This window comes from Eubalaena glacialis, chromosome 13 (genome assembly GCF_028564815.1).
Source record: "Eubalaena glacialis isolate mEubGla1 chromosome 13, mEubGla1.1.hap2.+ XY, whole genome shotgun sequence".
NCBI lineage: Eukaryota > Metazoa > Chordata > Mammalia > Artiodactyla > Balaenidae > Eubalaena > Eubalaena glacialis.
The window spans coordinates 54,981,833-54,997,875 of NC_083728.1; the positions used below are offsets into that span (position 1 = coordinate 54,981,833).

Sequence of the window (16,043 nt, forward strand, 5' to 3'; positions counted from 1 at the left end):
GAATGGATTAAATGCTCCAACCAAAAGACACAGGCTTGCTGAATGGATACAAAAACAAGACCCATATGTCTACAAGAGACCCACTTCAGATGTAGGGACACATTCAGACTGAAAGTGAGGGGTTGGAAAAAGATATTCTATGCAAATGGAAATCAAAAGAAAGCTGGAGTAGCAATACTCATATCAGATAAAATAGACTTTAAAATAAAGAATGTTACAAGAGACAAGGAAGGACACTACATAATGATCAAGGGATCAATCCAAGAAGAAGATATAACAATTATAAATATATATGCACCCAACATAGGAGCACCTCAATACATAAGGCAACTGCTAACAGCTATAAATGAGGAAATCGACAGTAACACAATAACAGTGGGGGACTTTTAACACCTCACTTACACCAATGGACAGATCATCCAAAATGAAAATAAATAAGGAAAGAGAAGCTTTAAATGACACAATAGACCAAATAGATTTAATTGATATTTATAGGACATTCCATCCAAAAACAGCAGATTACACTTTCTTCTCAAGTGCGCACAGAACATTCTCCAGGATAGATCACATCTTGGGTCACAAATCAAGCCTCAGTAAATTTAAGAAAACTGAAATCATATCAAGCATCTTTTCTGACCACAGCACTGTGAGATTAGATATGAATTACAGGGAAAAAAACCATAAAAAACACAAACACATGGAGGCTAAACAATATATTACTAAATAACCAAGAGATCACTGAAGAAATCAAAGAGGAAATCAAAAAATATCTAGAGACAAATGACAATGAAAACATGACGATCCAAAACCTATGGGATGCAGCAAAAGCAGTTCTAAGAGGGAAGTTTATAGCTATACAAGCCTACCTAAAGAAACAAGAAAAATCTCAAATAACAATCTAACCTTACACCTAAAGGAACTAGAGAAAGAAGAACAAACAAAACCCAAAGTTAGCAGAAGGAAAGAAATCATAAAGATCAGAGCAGAAATAAATGAAATAGAAACAAAGAAAACACAGCAAAGATCAATAAAACTAAAAGCTGGTTCTTTGAGAAGATAAACAAAATTGATAAACCATTAGCCAGACTCATCAAGAAAAAGAGGGAGAGGACTCAAATCAATAAAATTAGAAATGAAACAGGAGAAGTTACAAGAGACACCACAGAAATACAAAGCATCCTAAGAGACTACAAGCAACTCTATGCCAATAAAATGGACAACCTGGAAGAAATGGACAAATTCTTAGAAAGGTATAACCTTCCAAGACTGAACCAGGAAGAAATAGAAAATATGAACAGACCAATCACAAGTAATGAAATTGAAACTGTGATTAACAATCTTCCAACAAACAAAAGTCCAGGACCAGATGGCTTCACAGGTAAATTCTATCAAACATTTAGAGAAGAGCTAACACCCATCCTTCTCAAACTCTTCCAAAAAATTGCAGAGGAAGGAACACACCCAAACTCATTCTATGAGGCCACCATCACCCTGATACCAAAACCACACAAAGATACTACAAAAAAAGAAAATTACAGACCAATATCACTGATGAATATAGATGCAAAAATCCTCAACAAAATACTAGCAAACAGAATCCAACAACACATTGAAAGGATCATACACCATGATCAAGTGGGATTTATCCCAGGGATGCAAGGATTCTTCAATATACGCAAATCAATCAATGTGATACACCATATTAACAAATTGAAGAATAAAAACCATATGATCATCTCAATAGATGGCAGAGAAAGCTTTTGACAAAATTCAACACCCATTTATGATAAAAACTCTCCAGAAAGTGAGCATAGAGGGAACCTACCTCAACATAATAAAGGCCAATATGACAAACCCACAGCAAACATCATTCTCAATGGTGAAAAACTGAAAGCATTTCCTCTAAGATCAGGAACAAGACAAGGATATCCACTCTCGTCACTATTATTCAACATAGTTTTGGAAGTCCTAGCCACAGCAATCAGAGAAGAAAAAGAAATAAAAGGAATACAAATTGGAAAAGAAGAAGTAAAACTGTCACTGTTTGCAGATGACATGATACTATACACAGAGAATCCTAATGATGCCACCAGAAAACTACCAGAGCTAATCAGTGAATTTGGTAAAGCTGCAGGATACAAAATTAATGCACAGAAATCTCTTGCATTCCTATACACTAATGATGAAAAATCTGAAAGAGAAATTAAGGAAACAATCCCATTCACCACTGCAACAAAAAGAATAAAATACCTAGGAATAAACCTACCTAGGGAGACAAAAGACCTGTATGCAGAAAACTATAAGACACTGCTGAAAGAAATTAAAGATGATACCAACAGATGGAGAGATATACCATGTTCTTGGATTGGAAGAATCAATACCGTGAAAATGACTATAGTACACAAAGCAATCTACAGATTCAATGCAATCCCTATCAAATTACCAATGTCATTTTTTACAGAACTAGAACATAAAATCTTAAAATTTGTATGGAGACACAAAAGACCCCGAATAGCCAAAGCAGTCTTGAGGGAAAAAAACGGAGCTGGAGGAATCAGACTCCCTGACTTCAGAGTATACTATAAAGCTACACTAATCAAGACAATATGGTACTGGCACAAAAACAGAAACATAGATCAATGGAACAAGATAGAAAGCCCACAGATAAACCCACACACCTATGGTCAACTAATCTATGACAAAGGAGGCAAGGATATACAATGGAGAAAAGACAGTCTCTTCAATAAGTGGTGCTGGGAAAACTGGACAGCTACATGTAAAAGAATGAAATTAGAACACTCCCTAACACCATACACAAAAGTAAACTCAAAATGGATTCGAGACCTAAATGTAAGACCGGACACTATAAAACTCTTAGAGGAAAACACAGGAAGAACACTCTTTGACATAAATCACAGCAAGATCTTTTTTGATCCACCTCCTAGAGTAATGGAAATAAAAACAAAAATAAACAAATGGGACCTAATGAAACTTCAAAGCTTTTGCACAGCAAAGGAAACCATACACAAGACAAAAAGACAACCCTCAGAATGGGAGAAAATATTTGCAAATGAATCAATGGACAAAGGGTTAATCTCCAAAATATATAAACAGCTCATGCAGCTCAATATTAAAAAAACAAACAATCCAATCCAAAAATGGGCAGAAGACCTAAATAGACATTTCTCCAAAGAAGACATACAGATGGCCAAGAAGCACATGAAAACCTGGTCAACATCATTAATTATTAGAGAAATGCAAATCAAAACTACAATGAGGTATCACCTCACACCAGTTAGCATGGGCATCATCAGAAAATCTACAAACAACAAATGCTGGAGAGGGTGTGGAGAAAAGGGAACCCTCTTGCACTGTTGGTGGGAATGTAAATTGATATAGCCACTATGGAGAACAGTATGGAGGTTCCTTAAAAAACTAAAAATAGAATTACCATGTGATCCAGCAATCCCACTACTGGGCATATATCCAGAGAAAACCATAATTCAAAAAGACACATGCACCCCAATGTTCATTGCAGCACTATTTACAATAGCCAGGTCATGGAAGCAACCTAAATGTCCATCGACAGACGAATGGATAAAGAAGATGTGGTACATATACACAATGGAATATTACTCAGCCATAAAAGGGAACGAAATTGGGTCATTTGTAGAGACGTGGATGGATCTGGAGACTGTCATACAGAGACTGTCATACAGAGTGAAGTAAGTCAGAAAGAGAAAAACAAATATCGTATATTAACGCATATATGTGGAACCTAGAAAAATGGTACAGATGAACCGTTTTGCAGGACAGAAAATGAGACACAGATGTAGAGAACAAACGTATGGACACCAAGAGGGGAAAGCGGCGGGGGGTGGGGGTGGGGGTGGGGGCGTGATGAATTGGGCGATTGGGATTGACATGTATACACTGATGTGTATAAAATGGATGACTAATAAGAACCTGCTGTATAAAAAAAGAATAAAATTCAAGAGTTAAAAAAAAAAACAAACAGATCAGTGGTTGTTGGGGATTGGAGGAGGTATTAATATGGGCACTTTTTTGGAGTGAAGGAACTATTCCATATTTTGATTGTGGTGGTAGTTACACAACTGTATATGGCCCAAATCTGCAGAACTTACACTAAAAATGGTGAATTTTACTTTATGTAAATTATCCTAAATGGAAAAAGTATACATTACTTTTAGTTTTTACTTCAAGAGCAACAATGTAAAAAATACTCTAGTCCCTTCTGAGAAAGATAATACTGAACACACCATAAGCTAATGGTAAACGATGTTGTCTTAGCTTAACAACTTGGCTTCTCTGGAGGATGAGCTAGCATGTCAGTGAACCGAAGACAGGAAACAGACTTGATGCTGTTGGTTAACTGATCTACCTTTATTCCGTGGTCACACTCAGCTTCTAAGCCCTACCAATTCCTCCTTAAATGTGTATTTCAAATCTATTCCTTCTCATCTACTCTTCAAATCTTCTATCACGCCCAAGATTAAAAACCTTCACCAATTCCCAAGCACCCACAAAAGTCCAAATTCATTAACACAGCATAAGAGGCCCTTTATTATCTGAACCAACCTACCCTTCCAGATTTATCTTCCACCACAGGCAACGATATTACTCACTGTTACCTTTCAGGAAGCAATTTGGACATTTACACCAAGAGCCTTAAAACAATCTAAACTCTTTGACCCTTTAACCTAGTATTCCTACTTCAAGGAATTTATTCTGGGGAAATAATCTGCATAATACTAAAAATGAGACAGTTCAAATAAAAACAGGAGAATTACTAAGAAAATCATAATATATCCACAGGATAGCTTGTGATATAGCTGTTAAAATTATGTTTACAGTAAGCTTTTAATGACATGGGGGAAATATTTATGATTTGGTTTAAGTGAAAAAATAAGCTGGATATAAAGTTTTATGTACAGTAAAATACATAGAGGAAAAAGAAATTTCATCTCTAACAGTGGGAATATAAGTGACTTTTATCTACTCCCTAGTTTCCTCTATTTTCCAAGTTTTCTATGATGAGCAAATTTTAAAAATCAGAAATATATACACACAAACACAAAACTTTTGACTCAGTAATTGCATACCTAGGACTCTATTTTGAACAAACAATGCCAATGAAGGCAAAGATTTATGCTCAAGGATGACAGAGCACTACTTACAATACAGATTTAAATCTAACAGGAAGATGATTTAATACCATCACTGTATATGCATAATACCATTACACAGTTTAAATAGTTTTTACAGATATATTTAACATACCATAAAATTGACCCATTTAAAGTGTAAATTCAGTGGGCTTTAGTATATTCACAGTTGTGCATCCATCACAGTCTAGTTTTAGAACATTCTGAACACCTCAAAAAGAAACCCAGTACTCATGAACAATCACTCCTCTTTCCCATTCTTACCCACCCCAAACCTAGCCAACCACAAATTTACTTCCTGTCTCTATGTATCTGCCAATCCTGGATATTCTATATAAATGGAATCATACGACATGCAGTCTTTTTCTGACTGGCTTCTTTCACTTTACATGTGTTAAGGTTCATCCATGTCATAGCATGTATCAGTACATCATTTATTTTACTGCCAAATAATACTCCATTGTATAGATATACTACATTTTATCTATCCAATCATCAGTTGATGGACATCTGGGTTGTTTCCACTTTGAGGCTATTATGAATAACACTATGAACATTCATGTACAAGTTTTTATGTGGACATGTGTTTTCATTTCACTTGGGTATATAACTAGGAGTGAAACTGCTGGGTCATATGGTAACGCCTAAGTTTAATTTCTTACGGAAATGTCACACCATTTTCCAAAATGGCTGCACCATTTTACATTCCCACCAGCAACATATGTGGGAGGGTTCCAACTTCCCCATGCCCTTGCCAACATTTGTTAGGTTTTTTTTTACAGCCATCCTAGTGGGTATGAAATAGGATCTCACTATGTTTTGATCTGCATTTCCTAGTGGCTAATGATTTTGAGCATATTTTCATGAGCTTACTGACCATCTGTGTATCTTTCTTTAGAAAAATGTTTATTCAAAGCCTTTGCCCATATAATTCAGTTGTCTTTTTATTGTTGAGTTGTAAGAGTCCTTCATATATTCTGCAAGTTCCTTGTCAGACATATGATTTGCAAATATTTTCTCCCATTCTCTGGGTTGTCTTTTCCATTTTCTCAATGGTGTTCTTTGATGCAAAAAAGTTTTCAATTCTAATAAAGTCCAATTTATCTATTTTTCTCTTGGCACCTGTGCTTTTGGTGTCACTGCCTAAAAATACCAAGAAAATTGTCAAAAAAACACTGCCTAATCCAAGTTCACAAAGATTTATGCCTATGTTTTCTTCTAGGAGTTTTATAGCTTTAGTTCTTATATTTAAGTCTATGACCCATTTTGAGTTAAATTTTGTATATAGTGTGAAGCAGGGATCCAAATTCATTCATGTGGACATCAGTTGTCCCAGCATCATTTGTTGAAGACGCTATTCATTTCCCCATTAAATTAGCTTGACACCCTTGTCACATTGAGATGTGAGAAATAAAGGACATAAAACTGTTACAGATGAACTCAACTGTTTGAGAAAAATCTACATTGATATTCTCCAGATATTCACTATCTCCCTTATTTCCATTATAGTACTTATTACAATCTCCAATTATCTTATTCATTTATTTACTGATTTCTTACCTGTCTCCCCCATGAGAATGTATATTCCACAGGAAAAGGGACTTTGTCTTGTATACTGTTGAATCTCTAGAACCTACAACAGTACTTGATTCTCAGAAGGTACCTAACACTTATTTATTGAAAGAATGAGCATATGTTTAAAATGGCCTGAAAGAAAGTGCACCAAATGCACTTTGGATAGGACTGTCATTACAACTCAATTTTCCTTAATGTTCTATAATGAACATACATTATTATTACAATCAGATGTGAAGATATTTTAAAGATCTGTAATACTTCTGGATCAATTTGTTGTTCCTCAAAGTTCCAAGAACCTCAATTTTTGCCAAACTATTTTAGCGTCTTTTACATAGGACCCCAGCACAATGACACCACCAACTACCTAGTGGCTCAGGTCTAAATCTTCGGAATTATCCTTGATGTCTTTCTTTCCCCTATGCCACACACCCAAATGATCAGTAGGTCCTGTCAGCTCTTCCCCCAAATATACAATATCCAATCACTTCTCACTATCCCAGTACTAACAATCTTAACCCAAGCTACCACTGACTGACTAAATAATAGCAACAGTCAATCAGTTTTGTCCCCATTTGTACATCTAAATCCTATCTCATTCCACAACTTAACACCCTAACACCTCCCTACCACCAAACACCCGACAGCTTCCTGGTGTAATCACCTTGGCTCACCCAGTTCTAGCTCCTGCCTACAATCCATTTCCTACTTTTCTCCCTGCTTTTCACTGAATTCCAACTACACAAACCTTTTTTGTCCCTGGCATGTCAAGCTCATTCTCTTCTCAAGGCCTTTCTACTTACAGAGTTCCTTCTACCTGAAATGCTCTTAACATGGCTAGCTAGCTCCTTCTTGCCATGCAAGTCTTAAGCTCAAATGTCACCCCAAGAGGACTTCCCTAAGAATCTACCCCAAGGTAGCCAACTTTTCTAGTACTCTCTATTGATCACCCTATTTTTTTCACACCAGTTGCCATTACCTGACATGATCTTGTCATTCTTTGGTTGTCCCTCCCACCCGCCCACCCCCATTAGAATATAACTTCTACAAGGAATGGACTTTGTTTTTCCGTACTGTATGCCAAGTACCTGGGTCAGTTCTTGGCATATAATAACTTCTCAAATATTTATTGAATAGATGATTGCTATTCTAAACCTTGAGGGCAATGAAGAACTGTGTTTCATTCTCCATTACTTCAGGAAAAATATAACTATGAGTGGAAGACAAGATATTTTTACATCAAGGATCAAAATCACCTGAAAAGTCAAATTAAAAAGTTGATCATAAAAAAATGATCATATACAATGACTCCAAGTAAAATAACATTAAAGAAATAATAAACAATAGAAACATGTTTTTATGCACTCCTTCACCGTTTTCATTTTACCTACAATTACTGAAGTATACACTGGTATACTCAGAATATAAAGAAAAGAGACTGTTAAACTTGGATCTAAGGTTGTTTAATATTATTATTTTAGCCAGTGCTGATAAGCACTTTACTATGTGCCAGGCATTGCTTTACTTACATGCATCGACAAAATGTTGTGATGGTAAGTACTATTAGCATTCCCACTTGGAGGAATGATGAAATTGAGGCACAGAACAGTCAGTAATGTGTCTAAGGTCATACAGTCAGTAAGTGGCAGAGCCAAGATTCAAAAAACCTAGGCAGCCAGACTCTGAGCTCAAGCTGTTAACCACTTCTCAGTATAGTTTAACAGTAATGATAACAATACCTACCTCACTGGGTTGCTATAAGCATTGAGTGAGATAGGTTAACACAATGCCCCACACACAGTAAATACTTATAAGTTATCTAAGATAGCATTACTTCTTGTTCTTTCATTTGTTACGCTTTCAAGTGCTTTTCTATGGTTCAGGATGCCTCAATGAGCATCAAATACCATTCAGTTTCATTTTTAAGAAAGAAAGGGAATTGGCATTACTGAGCAGTTTTTGCATGTCAGAATTAGTTGAAAGGTGCTACTCTAATAATACTTGCCTTATCTATCTCAAAGGATTTTCACTGTTAAGACTCGAACTAAATTATAACACAATATACAAAGGGGAGGTACTATTCAATTAGCTCAGTACTTAAAACTCAATTCCCATTGTATTAAAAAAAAGGTATGTGGGAATAGAAAGTATAAAACTTAAAGTAATCCATCTCCATGGGACCTGGCCCCATCATAATGAAGAATGCCCTCTCATTCACTCATTCGTGTTCATTTGGTAACATCTGTTGTGGGCCTACTAGGAGAGGTGTTGTGCTATTGAAATATACAAATCCTAGCCAATGGAGCTCAACAGTCTAATCCCACAAAACATCTTAATAAGTTCCATAAAAGGGATTCATAGGCTATCTCAGCACTGTTAGTCATATGCAGACATCCAGAGAATTAACAAATGTGTTGGTACCCACACTAACTTCCCCTTACAAATTAAACAGGCCAATCCACAAAGTCTGAGGTTGGTCCATTAAGGTGGCCACTAACCACATGTGGTTTACAGAGTCCATTAAACATGGCCAGTGCTGCCGAGGAACTTCATTTTTAATTTTATTTCACTTTAATTAACTTAAATTTTAAAATTGATTATCAATTCCATTACTGGAAAACTAAGTATGTTTGGAGCAACTTAAGTATATGACTCTGCTTTTTCAACTGTAAATTTTATATCTAAATATATACCAAATATTTCCAATGAAAATTGAGCATCTGAATTGAGCTGTGCTGAGTATAAAATATACACTGGATTTCAAACAATTTGTATGACAAAAGAATGTAAAATGTCTCATTTTTTAATTGATTAAATGTTGATACAATATTTCATATATATTGGGTTAAACAAATTTCATCTTTTCTTTTTACCTTTTTAATGGGGCTACTAGAAAATTTAAAAATACATATGTAACCCACATTTTATTTCTATTCGACAACACTGGTCTAAAGATGACTTACAACGTTTTTAAAACAAGGCTTCAATGATTTGAGAATTCCTCAGAGCTTCAGAGCTTCCACAACTGACTTAAAAGATAGCTCAGCGCAAGCTGGAGAAGTTTTACCTGTATCTGCCCATGCTTTAGTTTTAGCTCTATTACTTAAAAAAACAAAAACAAAAAAACTACCACCAACAAAAATGTGCTTTGTGAAAGAATTTAAAAATTTACAAGTTGGCAATCTTCTGAAAACAAGCCAAGATAGGAATATGGGTAGAAAATTCATCCTTCTTTTCTGTGATAAGGCAGAGGAGGAACAACCTACAAAGTAACGCAAAAATGTTGAAAGTAGTGAACAGTCTTCCTCTAATGTGATCCAAAAGCACAAACACACAGATAAATCAGTTTTAAATGTAGGTTTCCTGCTACAGTATGCACTGAAGTTTCTACCTTTCAAGTGCTCGTCCTAAGCCTTGTTGCAACAGAACAAGAGTTCTTTGACGGTCCCTTGTCATGTCAAAAAAAATAAAGCCAAAATCTCCACCATTTCACACTACAGATTAAAATATGAATTTTAAGAATTCTGACTGCATTTTTCCTGAAATCAGCTACTTTTAAAAGATCTACCAAAAACTGATTCTTTAACACAGCAAACAAATCATGAAATAGGGTAAACAGCACATAAGCGTTACAATGTCAGCTACTAGAAGACAATCTTACAAGAGTTAAGGATCACTCAAGACTATGTACTCAACTCTATGGGGGCCCTTGTACAGAAGATTCCTTGTACATGAATTCCAAGATTCCATGAATTAAGTAACAAGTCTGTCAAAGCATTACTGAGATGAACCAATCTGATGTTTATTTTTCTCTGCTTCTCCCAATGTAAAATTTCAAGCAAAACGAACAGGAGACAGCTTTTAGAAGCAGGACAACTCCAAGTGAAAACTAGTTTCTAACATCAAGGCAAGCAGGCAAGGACAGAAGAAAAACTGATTAAAATATTTCTGAGTGTTATGTATAAATCTTTGGGTATGTCTTTCATGGAAAACCTAGAGAGGAATATTAGGCTATGTGGAAAGGTAGCTCAAGATGCTTAAATAACAAGCATCATGTTTATGGTTTATTATGTTCTGTGGTTTAGGTATGCAAATAGCAAAGAGTACGACAGAGACCAGGCCTAGTTATGCAGACTAGAGCATTACTCTGTAGATTTAAAAAAAAAAGTCCATGTTAAAACAACGCTTTTTAAAGAGTTTCAATTTTTTTTTCAAATTTCAAATGTGGTGTTCGGCTCAAAGTATCTTAATTATTACTGAAAGAAAATATAAGTTACATTAACATAAATAAAAACACTAATGTTTAGAGTCTTCCTGTATACAATAAACACCATTTTGATTTAAAACAATTCTATTTATGAAAAACGATTATGGTTGTTTGATTTTTTTAATAGACTTTATTTTTTAGAGACATTTTAGGTTCACAGCAAAATTGAGCAGAAAGTACAGTTTTCCCGTATATCCCATGTGTGTTTGTTTTTAACATTTTGGCTAGAGGTACCGCCTAGGAAAAAGAAAGAAAAGGATAAGTATAGAACAGAGGATGTTAATCTCCACGGCCTGTGGCAAAGACGGAATTCTATTCTGGATCACTGTGCATTCTACCACGACCAGGGCCTCACAAGGGCAGGTGGCTAGAATTAAGAGTACTGAACTTCTGTTACTCAGCAGCTTGAGAGGCACGCAAAGAAAAGCAGGTGCCGGAGGCAAGGTATATTGGTCTTCATTATGCAGGTCTGGCTTTGACAAGCACATTCTCGCTGATTTTCTTTTAAGGTTAGATTTACTTTTTGGCTCCACAAATGAGTTTACATGAAGACGTGAGGAGTATTTACACAATGTCAGATTCACTGAAAGCGCGTGCATGTAAAAACATAAGCTGCAACAAGAATGAAAAGATACTCAACTACTGCTAATCAGAGAAATGCAAATTAAAAGAATGAGAAACCATTTCACACCTATCAGATTGGTTTTCAAAGTCTCATAATGCCAAGTAGTGAAAATAGAGAAACAGGCTCGTGAAAGTAGCTGATGGGAGGCAAACTAGAACTAAACCTCACCAAGTTCTTTTTTTCAAAGTTGCAAAAGGATACATGAAGCATGATAACATTTATATAAAATTTTAAAATACATCAAGGCAACATATATTATTACAGATGCATACATGTACAACTGAAAGTATGGAAACATCAATGAAATGTGTTAGTTTCAGGTGACTATGTTGAACTTTACCTGAGCCCTGAGCTCCTGAAAAGCAGTGAAGATTAAGAAATTCACTCCCATCATTTTGTGTTCAGGGCAACAAAAGGATCCTGCCCTTGCTTACTTCCAGATTAAGACCTGTCCCCAGGCTTCCTCAAGACTCCTCAGTTTACCAGCCCCAGGTCTCTGTCCTTTTTTTTTTGTTTTTGAGATGTCCCTCATTTAAATTAATGTTCTCTCAAATGCAATAACCTGCAAAAATCATCTCCTTAATTGGCCAGTACATTACGTCTTTGACACAGGAGTGGTTACCTCTGGGGGGAGAAGGGAATGCGATGAGGAAAAAGATGCGTATTTACCTGTAATGGTAACATAAAAACCTGAAATATGGCAAAAAGTTAACCTTTTCTTTTTTTGTACAAAGGAACTTATTATTCTGTGTACCTTCCTGCTTAAAATGTTTCCAAATCAATTTTTAAATTATTTTAAAACCTGATGTGGAGTCAGAAAAGGCCACAAGTCAATTAAACCTTCACAGACTGTTTTCTAATATGTTAAATAGGCACAGGAACACATGCCCAACCTCTTCCACTAGATTGCTGTAAGTAAAAGTGTTTTTGCTAATCATCAAGTGGAAGAATACACGTGTAATTCAGTCTGAGCCAACAGCTCAGTTTGTTAGAGCCGAGTTCTGATTAGGGTAAGGTTAAGGGTTAGATTATCATGCAGACCTTTACTGTTTCAGGGACAAGACTACACTCTGACTTCCCAGAGCCACTGGTTACAAGAGGAGCTAGGCCAGTCTCCTGTGATGTCTCAATCCATACCCAACAGGAAGAACTACTCAGCAGATAACCCTAGGAATTTGATGGTAGGCTGGTAAATAATCTTTGTATGAGGAAGCTGGCGCACCCAGTACACACGCACACCAAAGTTTTGTTTGGAGCGTGTAGATGTGGTTCCTGTGGAGGGTAGGCTTTTTTTGTTTTTGGCACTGTAAAGTGAGACTTTAAAAACATGAAATCTCATCTTAAAGTGCTCAGGGTGATCTTCTGAGTTGGTTTCAAATTGCTTTATTCCCAAGTGCTTCGAGAAGACTTGGTGAGTACCAGGAGGTGATTTTGTTAATGCAGAACAAATCCATCAACAGTTAAAATTTAATCTGAAAAAAAAAAAACTTAGAAACTTGGAACCAAGTATCTAACCAACAGATCTAAACAGTTTCAAATACAGAGATAAAGTGCTAAAATCAGGGAATAAACTTACATCTTCACAATATTCTCTAATAGCTGGAATGAAGGGAGAAGCTCTGTGCTCATAAGGCTAAATACAAGAGTAAGCTTTAAAAATGGTCATCTACACAAATGAACTGATCTACGAAACAGACAGACTCACAGACAAAGAGAACAGACTTGTGGTTGCCAAGGGGGAGGGGGTTGGGGGAGGGATAGACTGAGGTTGTGGTTAGCAGATGTAAGCTTTTATATATAGATCCTACCGTATAGCACAGAGAACTATATTCAACATCCTATGATAAACCATAATGGAAAACAATATTTAAAAAAGAATGTATATATATGTATAACTGAAGCACTCTGCTGCACAGCAGAAATGAACACAACATTGTAAGTCAACTGTGTCAATTAAAAAAATAAAATAAAAATGGTCACCTGTATTCTAAACTCTCTTTCTTTGCAAGCATCCTAACAAGAGTAGTTCGTAAGTTCTTCCGACCTCCCTAAGTCTGAAACGTACTCGGAATCACCCATCTTGATTAATTTTTATTTCTCCTCCTCCTTCCGAACCATAAATATTTAAAACAGACTCTTCATTTTATTTGAATGTATAGAAATAAGAAAGTTAAGCTTTCAAGTTTAAGCATTTAGCTAAAGTAAAAAGGTTTGGTCCTATTTCCAAACAGAAAATAAAGTTATGTCAAATCAGAAGGCACTAAAGCCGGCTCCAGCCTGATTCAAAGCACTTTCGTCAGAGTGGATGGTCTTAAATTTATGAAAACTCAAAGCCCTTAGATTAAGTCTTTTAGCATAAAGTAGTATATAAAGTAGTATAATCTTAAAGAAGTTAGGAAGTTGTAAGATGCCGATCTTCTTTGTAGCTTACAAAATCAACCCAAAGAAGAACCAAAACCTGAACATCAAATTCGTACTACATATCCTCAGTCATCCAGAAACTACTGTTTAATCTCTAATTTTCTTCCACCACTGAGCCAGTCTGCATAGCCCTGAAAGGTGCAATACCGTAAGAAAACCCAAATTGTCATTCAGTGAAAACACTGTGTAGGAAGATAAACTGGTACCAACTGCTTCCAGGCAGACAGATGCAATAACAGTGTAATATTTCCAGCAAAGTCTGGTAAGCCTTTGCCTGCAAATCATTGACCAAAAATGGTAACAGTATGCGCAGACTACAGAAAATGACAAAATGTTCTACTTGATCGTCCACTTAAGAGCACGGTTCTACAGCAAACGAGAGTGACAGTTTAGAGGGGAAAATACGTGAATTAAGCAGAGTCCAACACCTAGAATATGCGGAACATCTGTTTACTTTTTAGCGACTCCGATAGCTTAATGGACTTCAAAAAGCTTTTTCATTTGCTTTTATTAGCATCCCAGCATCATGCCCACCCCCTGCACGCTAAATGCTGGCAGAGCCAATCTGTTTGCAGGTAAAAGAAAATCTGTGACCGTACATGGAGGCCGGACAGGCCACCGCCCGGCCGGACGCGCAGGACGAGGAGCTGCGGGACGCGGACCACCGGGGGCGGCAGCAAAGGACCGCAGGCCCGGTTCGGAATCGCGGGGGTCACGCTCGGTGGTCATCCCGCCCCCCAGGTGGCTCAATAAAGGCCTCGTTCCCTCCTCGAGACGCACAGACCTCAGGGGCCGAAACCGCCCGAGTCGCCGACCGCCCGCGCCCGGCCTCTGAGAAACGTGCGCCAAAGAGGCCCCCACCCAGGAGCGCCGGCGGACCCCGGGCGGCGTCGCCGGCGCGGGGGGTCGACCCCGGCTGGGCTACCGAGGCCAGGCGGAGGCCTCGCGGCGGCGGCGAGAATGCAGCAGCCGGGGAGCCGCCCCGGCGCGGGGCCCAGCGGGTCCGCGGCGGCCGAAGCCCGGGTACCCCCGCGGCGCCCCGGGACCCCAGCTCACCATCTTCGCCGCGGCGGTCGCAGAGCGCGGAGAGGGAGCCGGCGAGCACCAAGTCTGCGGAGCGTCCTCCTCACAGCAGCCCCGCTAGCCTCCCAGGGACTGGCGGGCGCCTCGGGCCCCGACGCGGCGGCGCACGTCACGCGCTGCCCACCGTTGCTACGCAACCGGCCGACCTGGCAACGCCCCGCCCCGGCGGCCCCCCAACCCCGACTCCGCGGGGGCGGGGTCTTACTCGCCTTCCGGAGAAGGGGCACCGGGTACCCCTCACCAGCTCTGGCCTGTCGGTGGGGGGCGAGGTCCTCCCCCAACAGCTCCGGACGAGGGGACGGAGCTTCAGCTGGCACCTGCGGGCGAGGGGCGGTGGCCCATTCACCGGGGCGGGGCCACGTGGCGCCCCGCCCACTGCGCTGCCGTTGCCCTTACATGGAAGTAGCCACCTGGCCAGGTGTGCGCCGCCGCGAGGGGCGGGGCCTGGGAGGGGAGGGGTGAGAGGGGCGGGGCCCGCGGCGGAGGAGACGGGAGGGAGGGGGAAGGGAGGGAGGGGGGAGGGGGGAGGGAGGGAGGGAGGGGGGAGGGAGGGAGGGAGGGGGGAGGGAGGGAGGGAGGGGGGAGGGAGGGAGGGAGGGGGGAGGGAGGGAGGGAGAGAGAGAGAGGGACGAAGGAAGGACCAGCGGGAGCCCGGGCGCAGGCGGTCGCGGGGGCCGCGCGTCCCGCATTTTTTACCTACTTTGGTGCGATTCCCGCCATCCTCGCCTGATTGGCCCAGCCCGGCACGTCGGGCCCTCGGGCGAGAGGAAAAATCTGCACATTTTTCCTCTTTGCCGAGGCGACTGTGGCGATTCAGAGCGCTCTGAGTCACCGCTAATTTCAGGTCTGGAAAAAACAAGGAGTGATTTATTTGTCTTTGGGAACA

General features: G+C 39.2%; 1 protein-coding gene across 2 annotated transcripts in view; it reads right to left on the reverse strand.

Moving 5' to 3' along the window:
- The window catches only part of DSTN (destrin, actin depolymerizing factor), a 37,303-nt gene extending 21,794 nt beyond the window's left edge, over nucleotides 1–15,509 (reverse strand). The window contains exon 1 of one of the 2 annotated variants that reach the window (XM_061209310.1): nucleotides 15,367–15,509. Coding sequence is in view for 1 of the 2 variants with exons in the window: in XM_061209309.1 (XP_061065292.1) it covers nucleotides 15,131–15,133 (3 nt within the window). In the remaining variant the exon portion in view is untranslated. Of the gene's footprint in view, nucleotides 1–15,130 lie in introns of both variants that reach the window. The other variant, XM_061209309.1, reaches the window with a different exon arrangement.
- Between the last annotated feature and the right edge of the window lie 534 nt (nucleotides 15,510–16,043).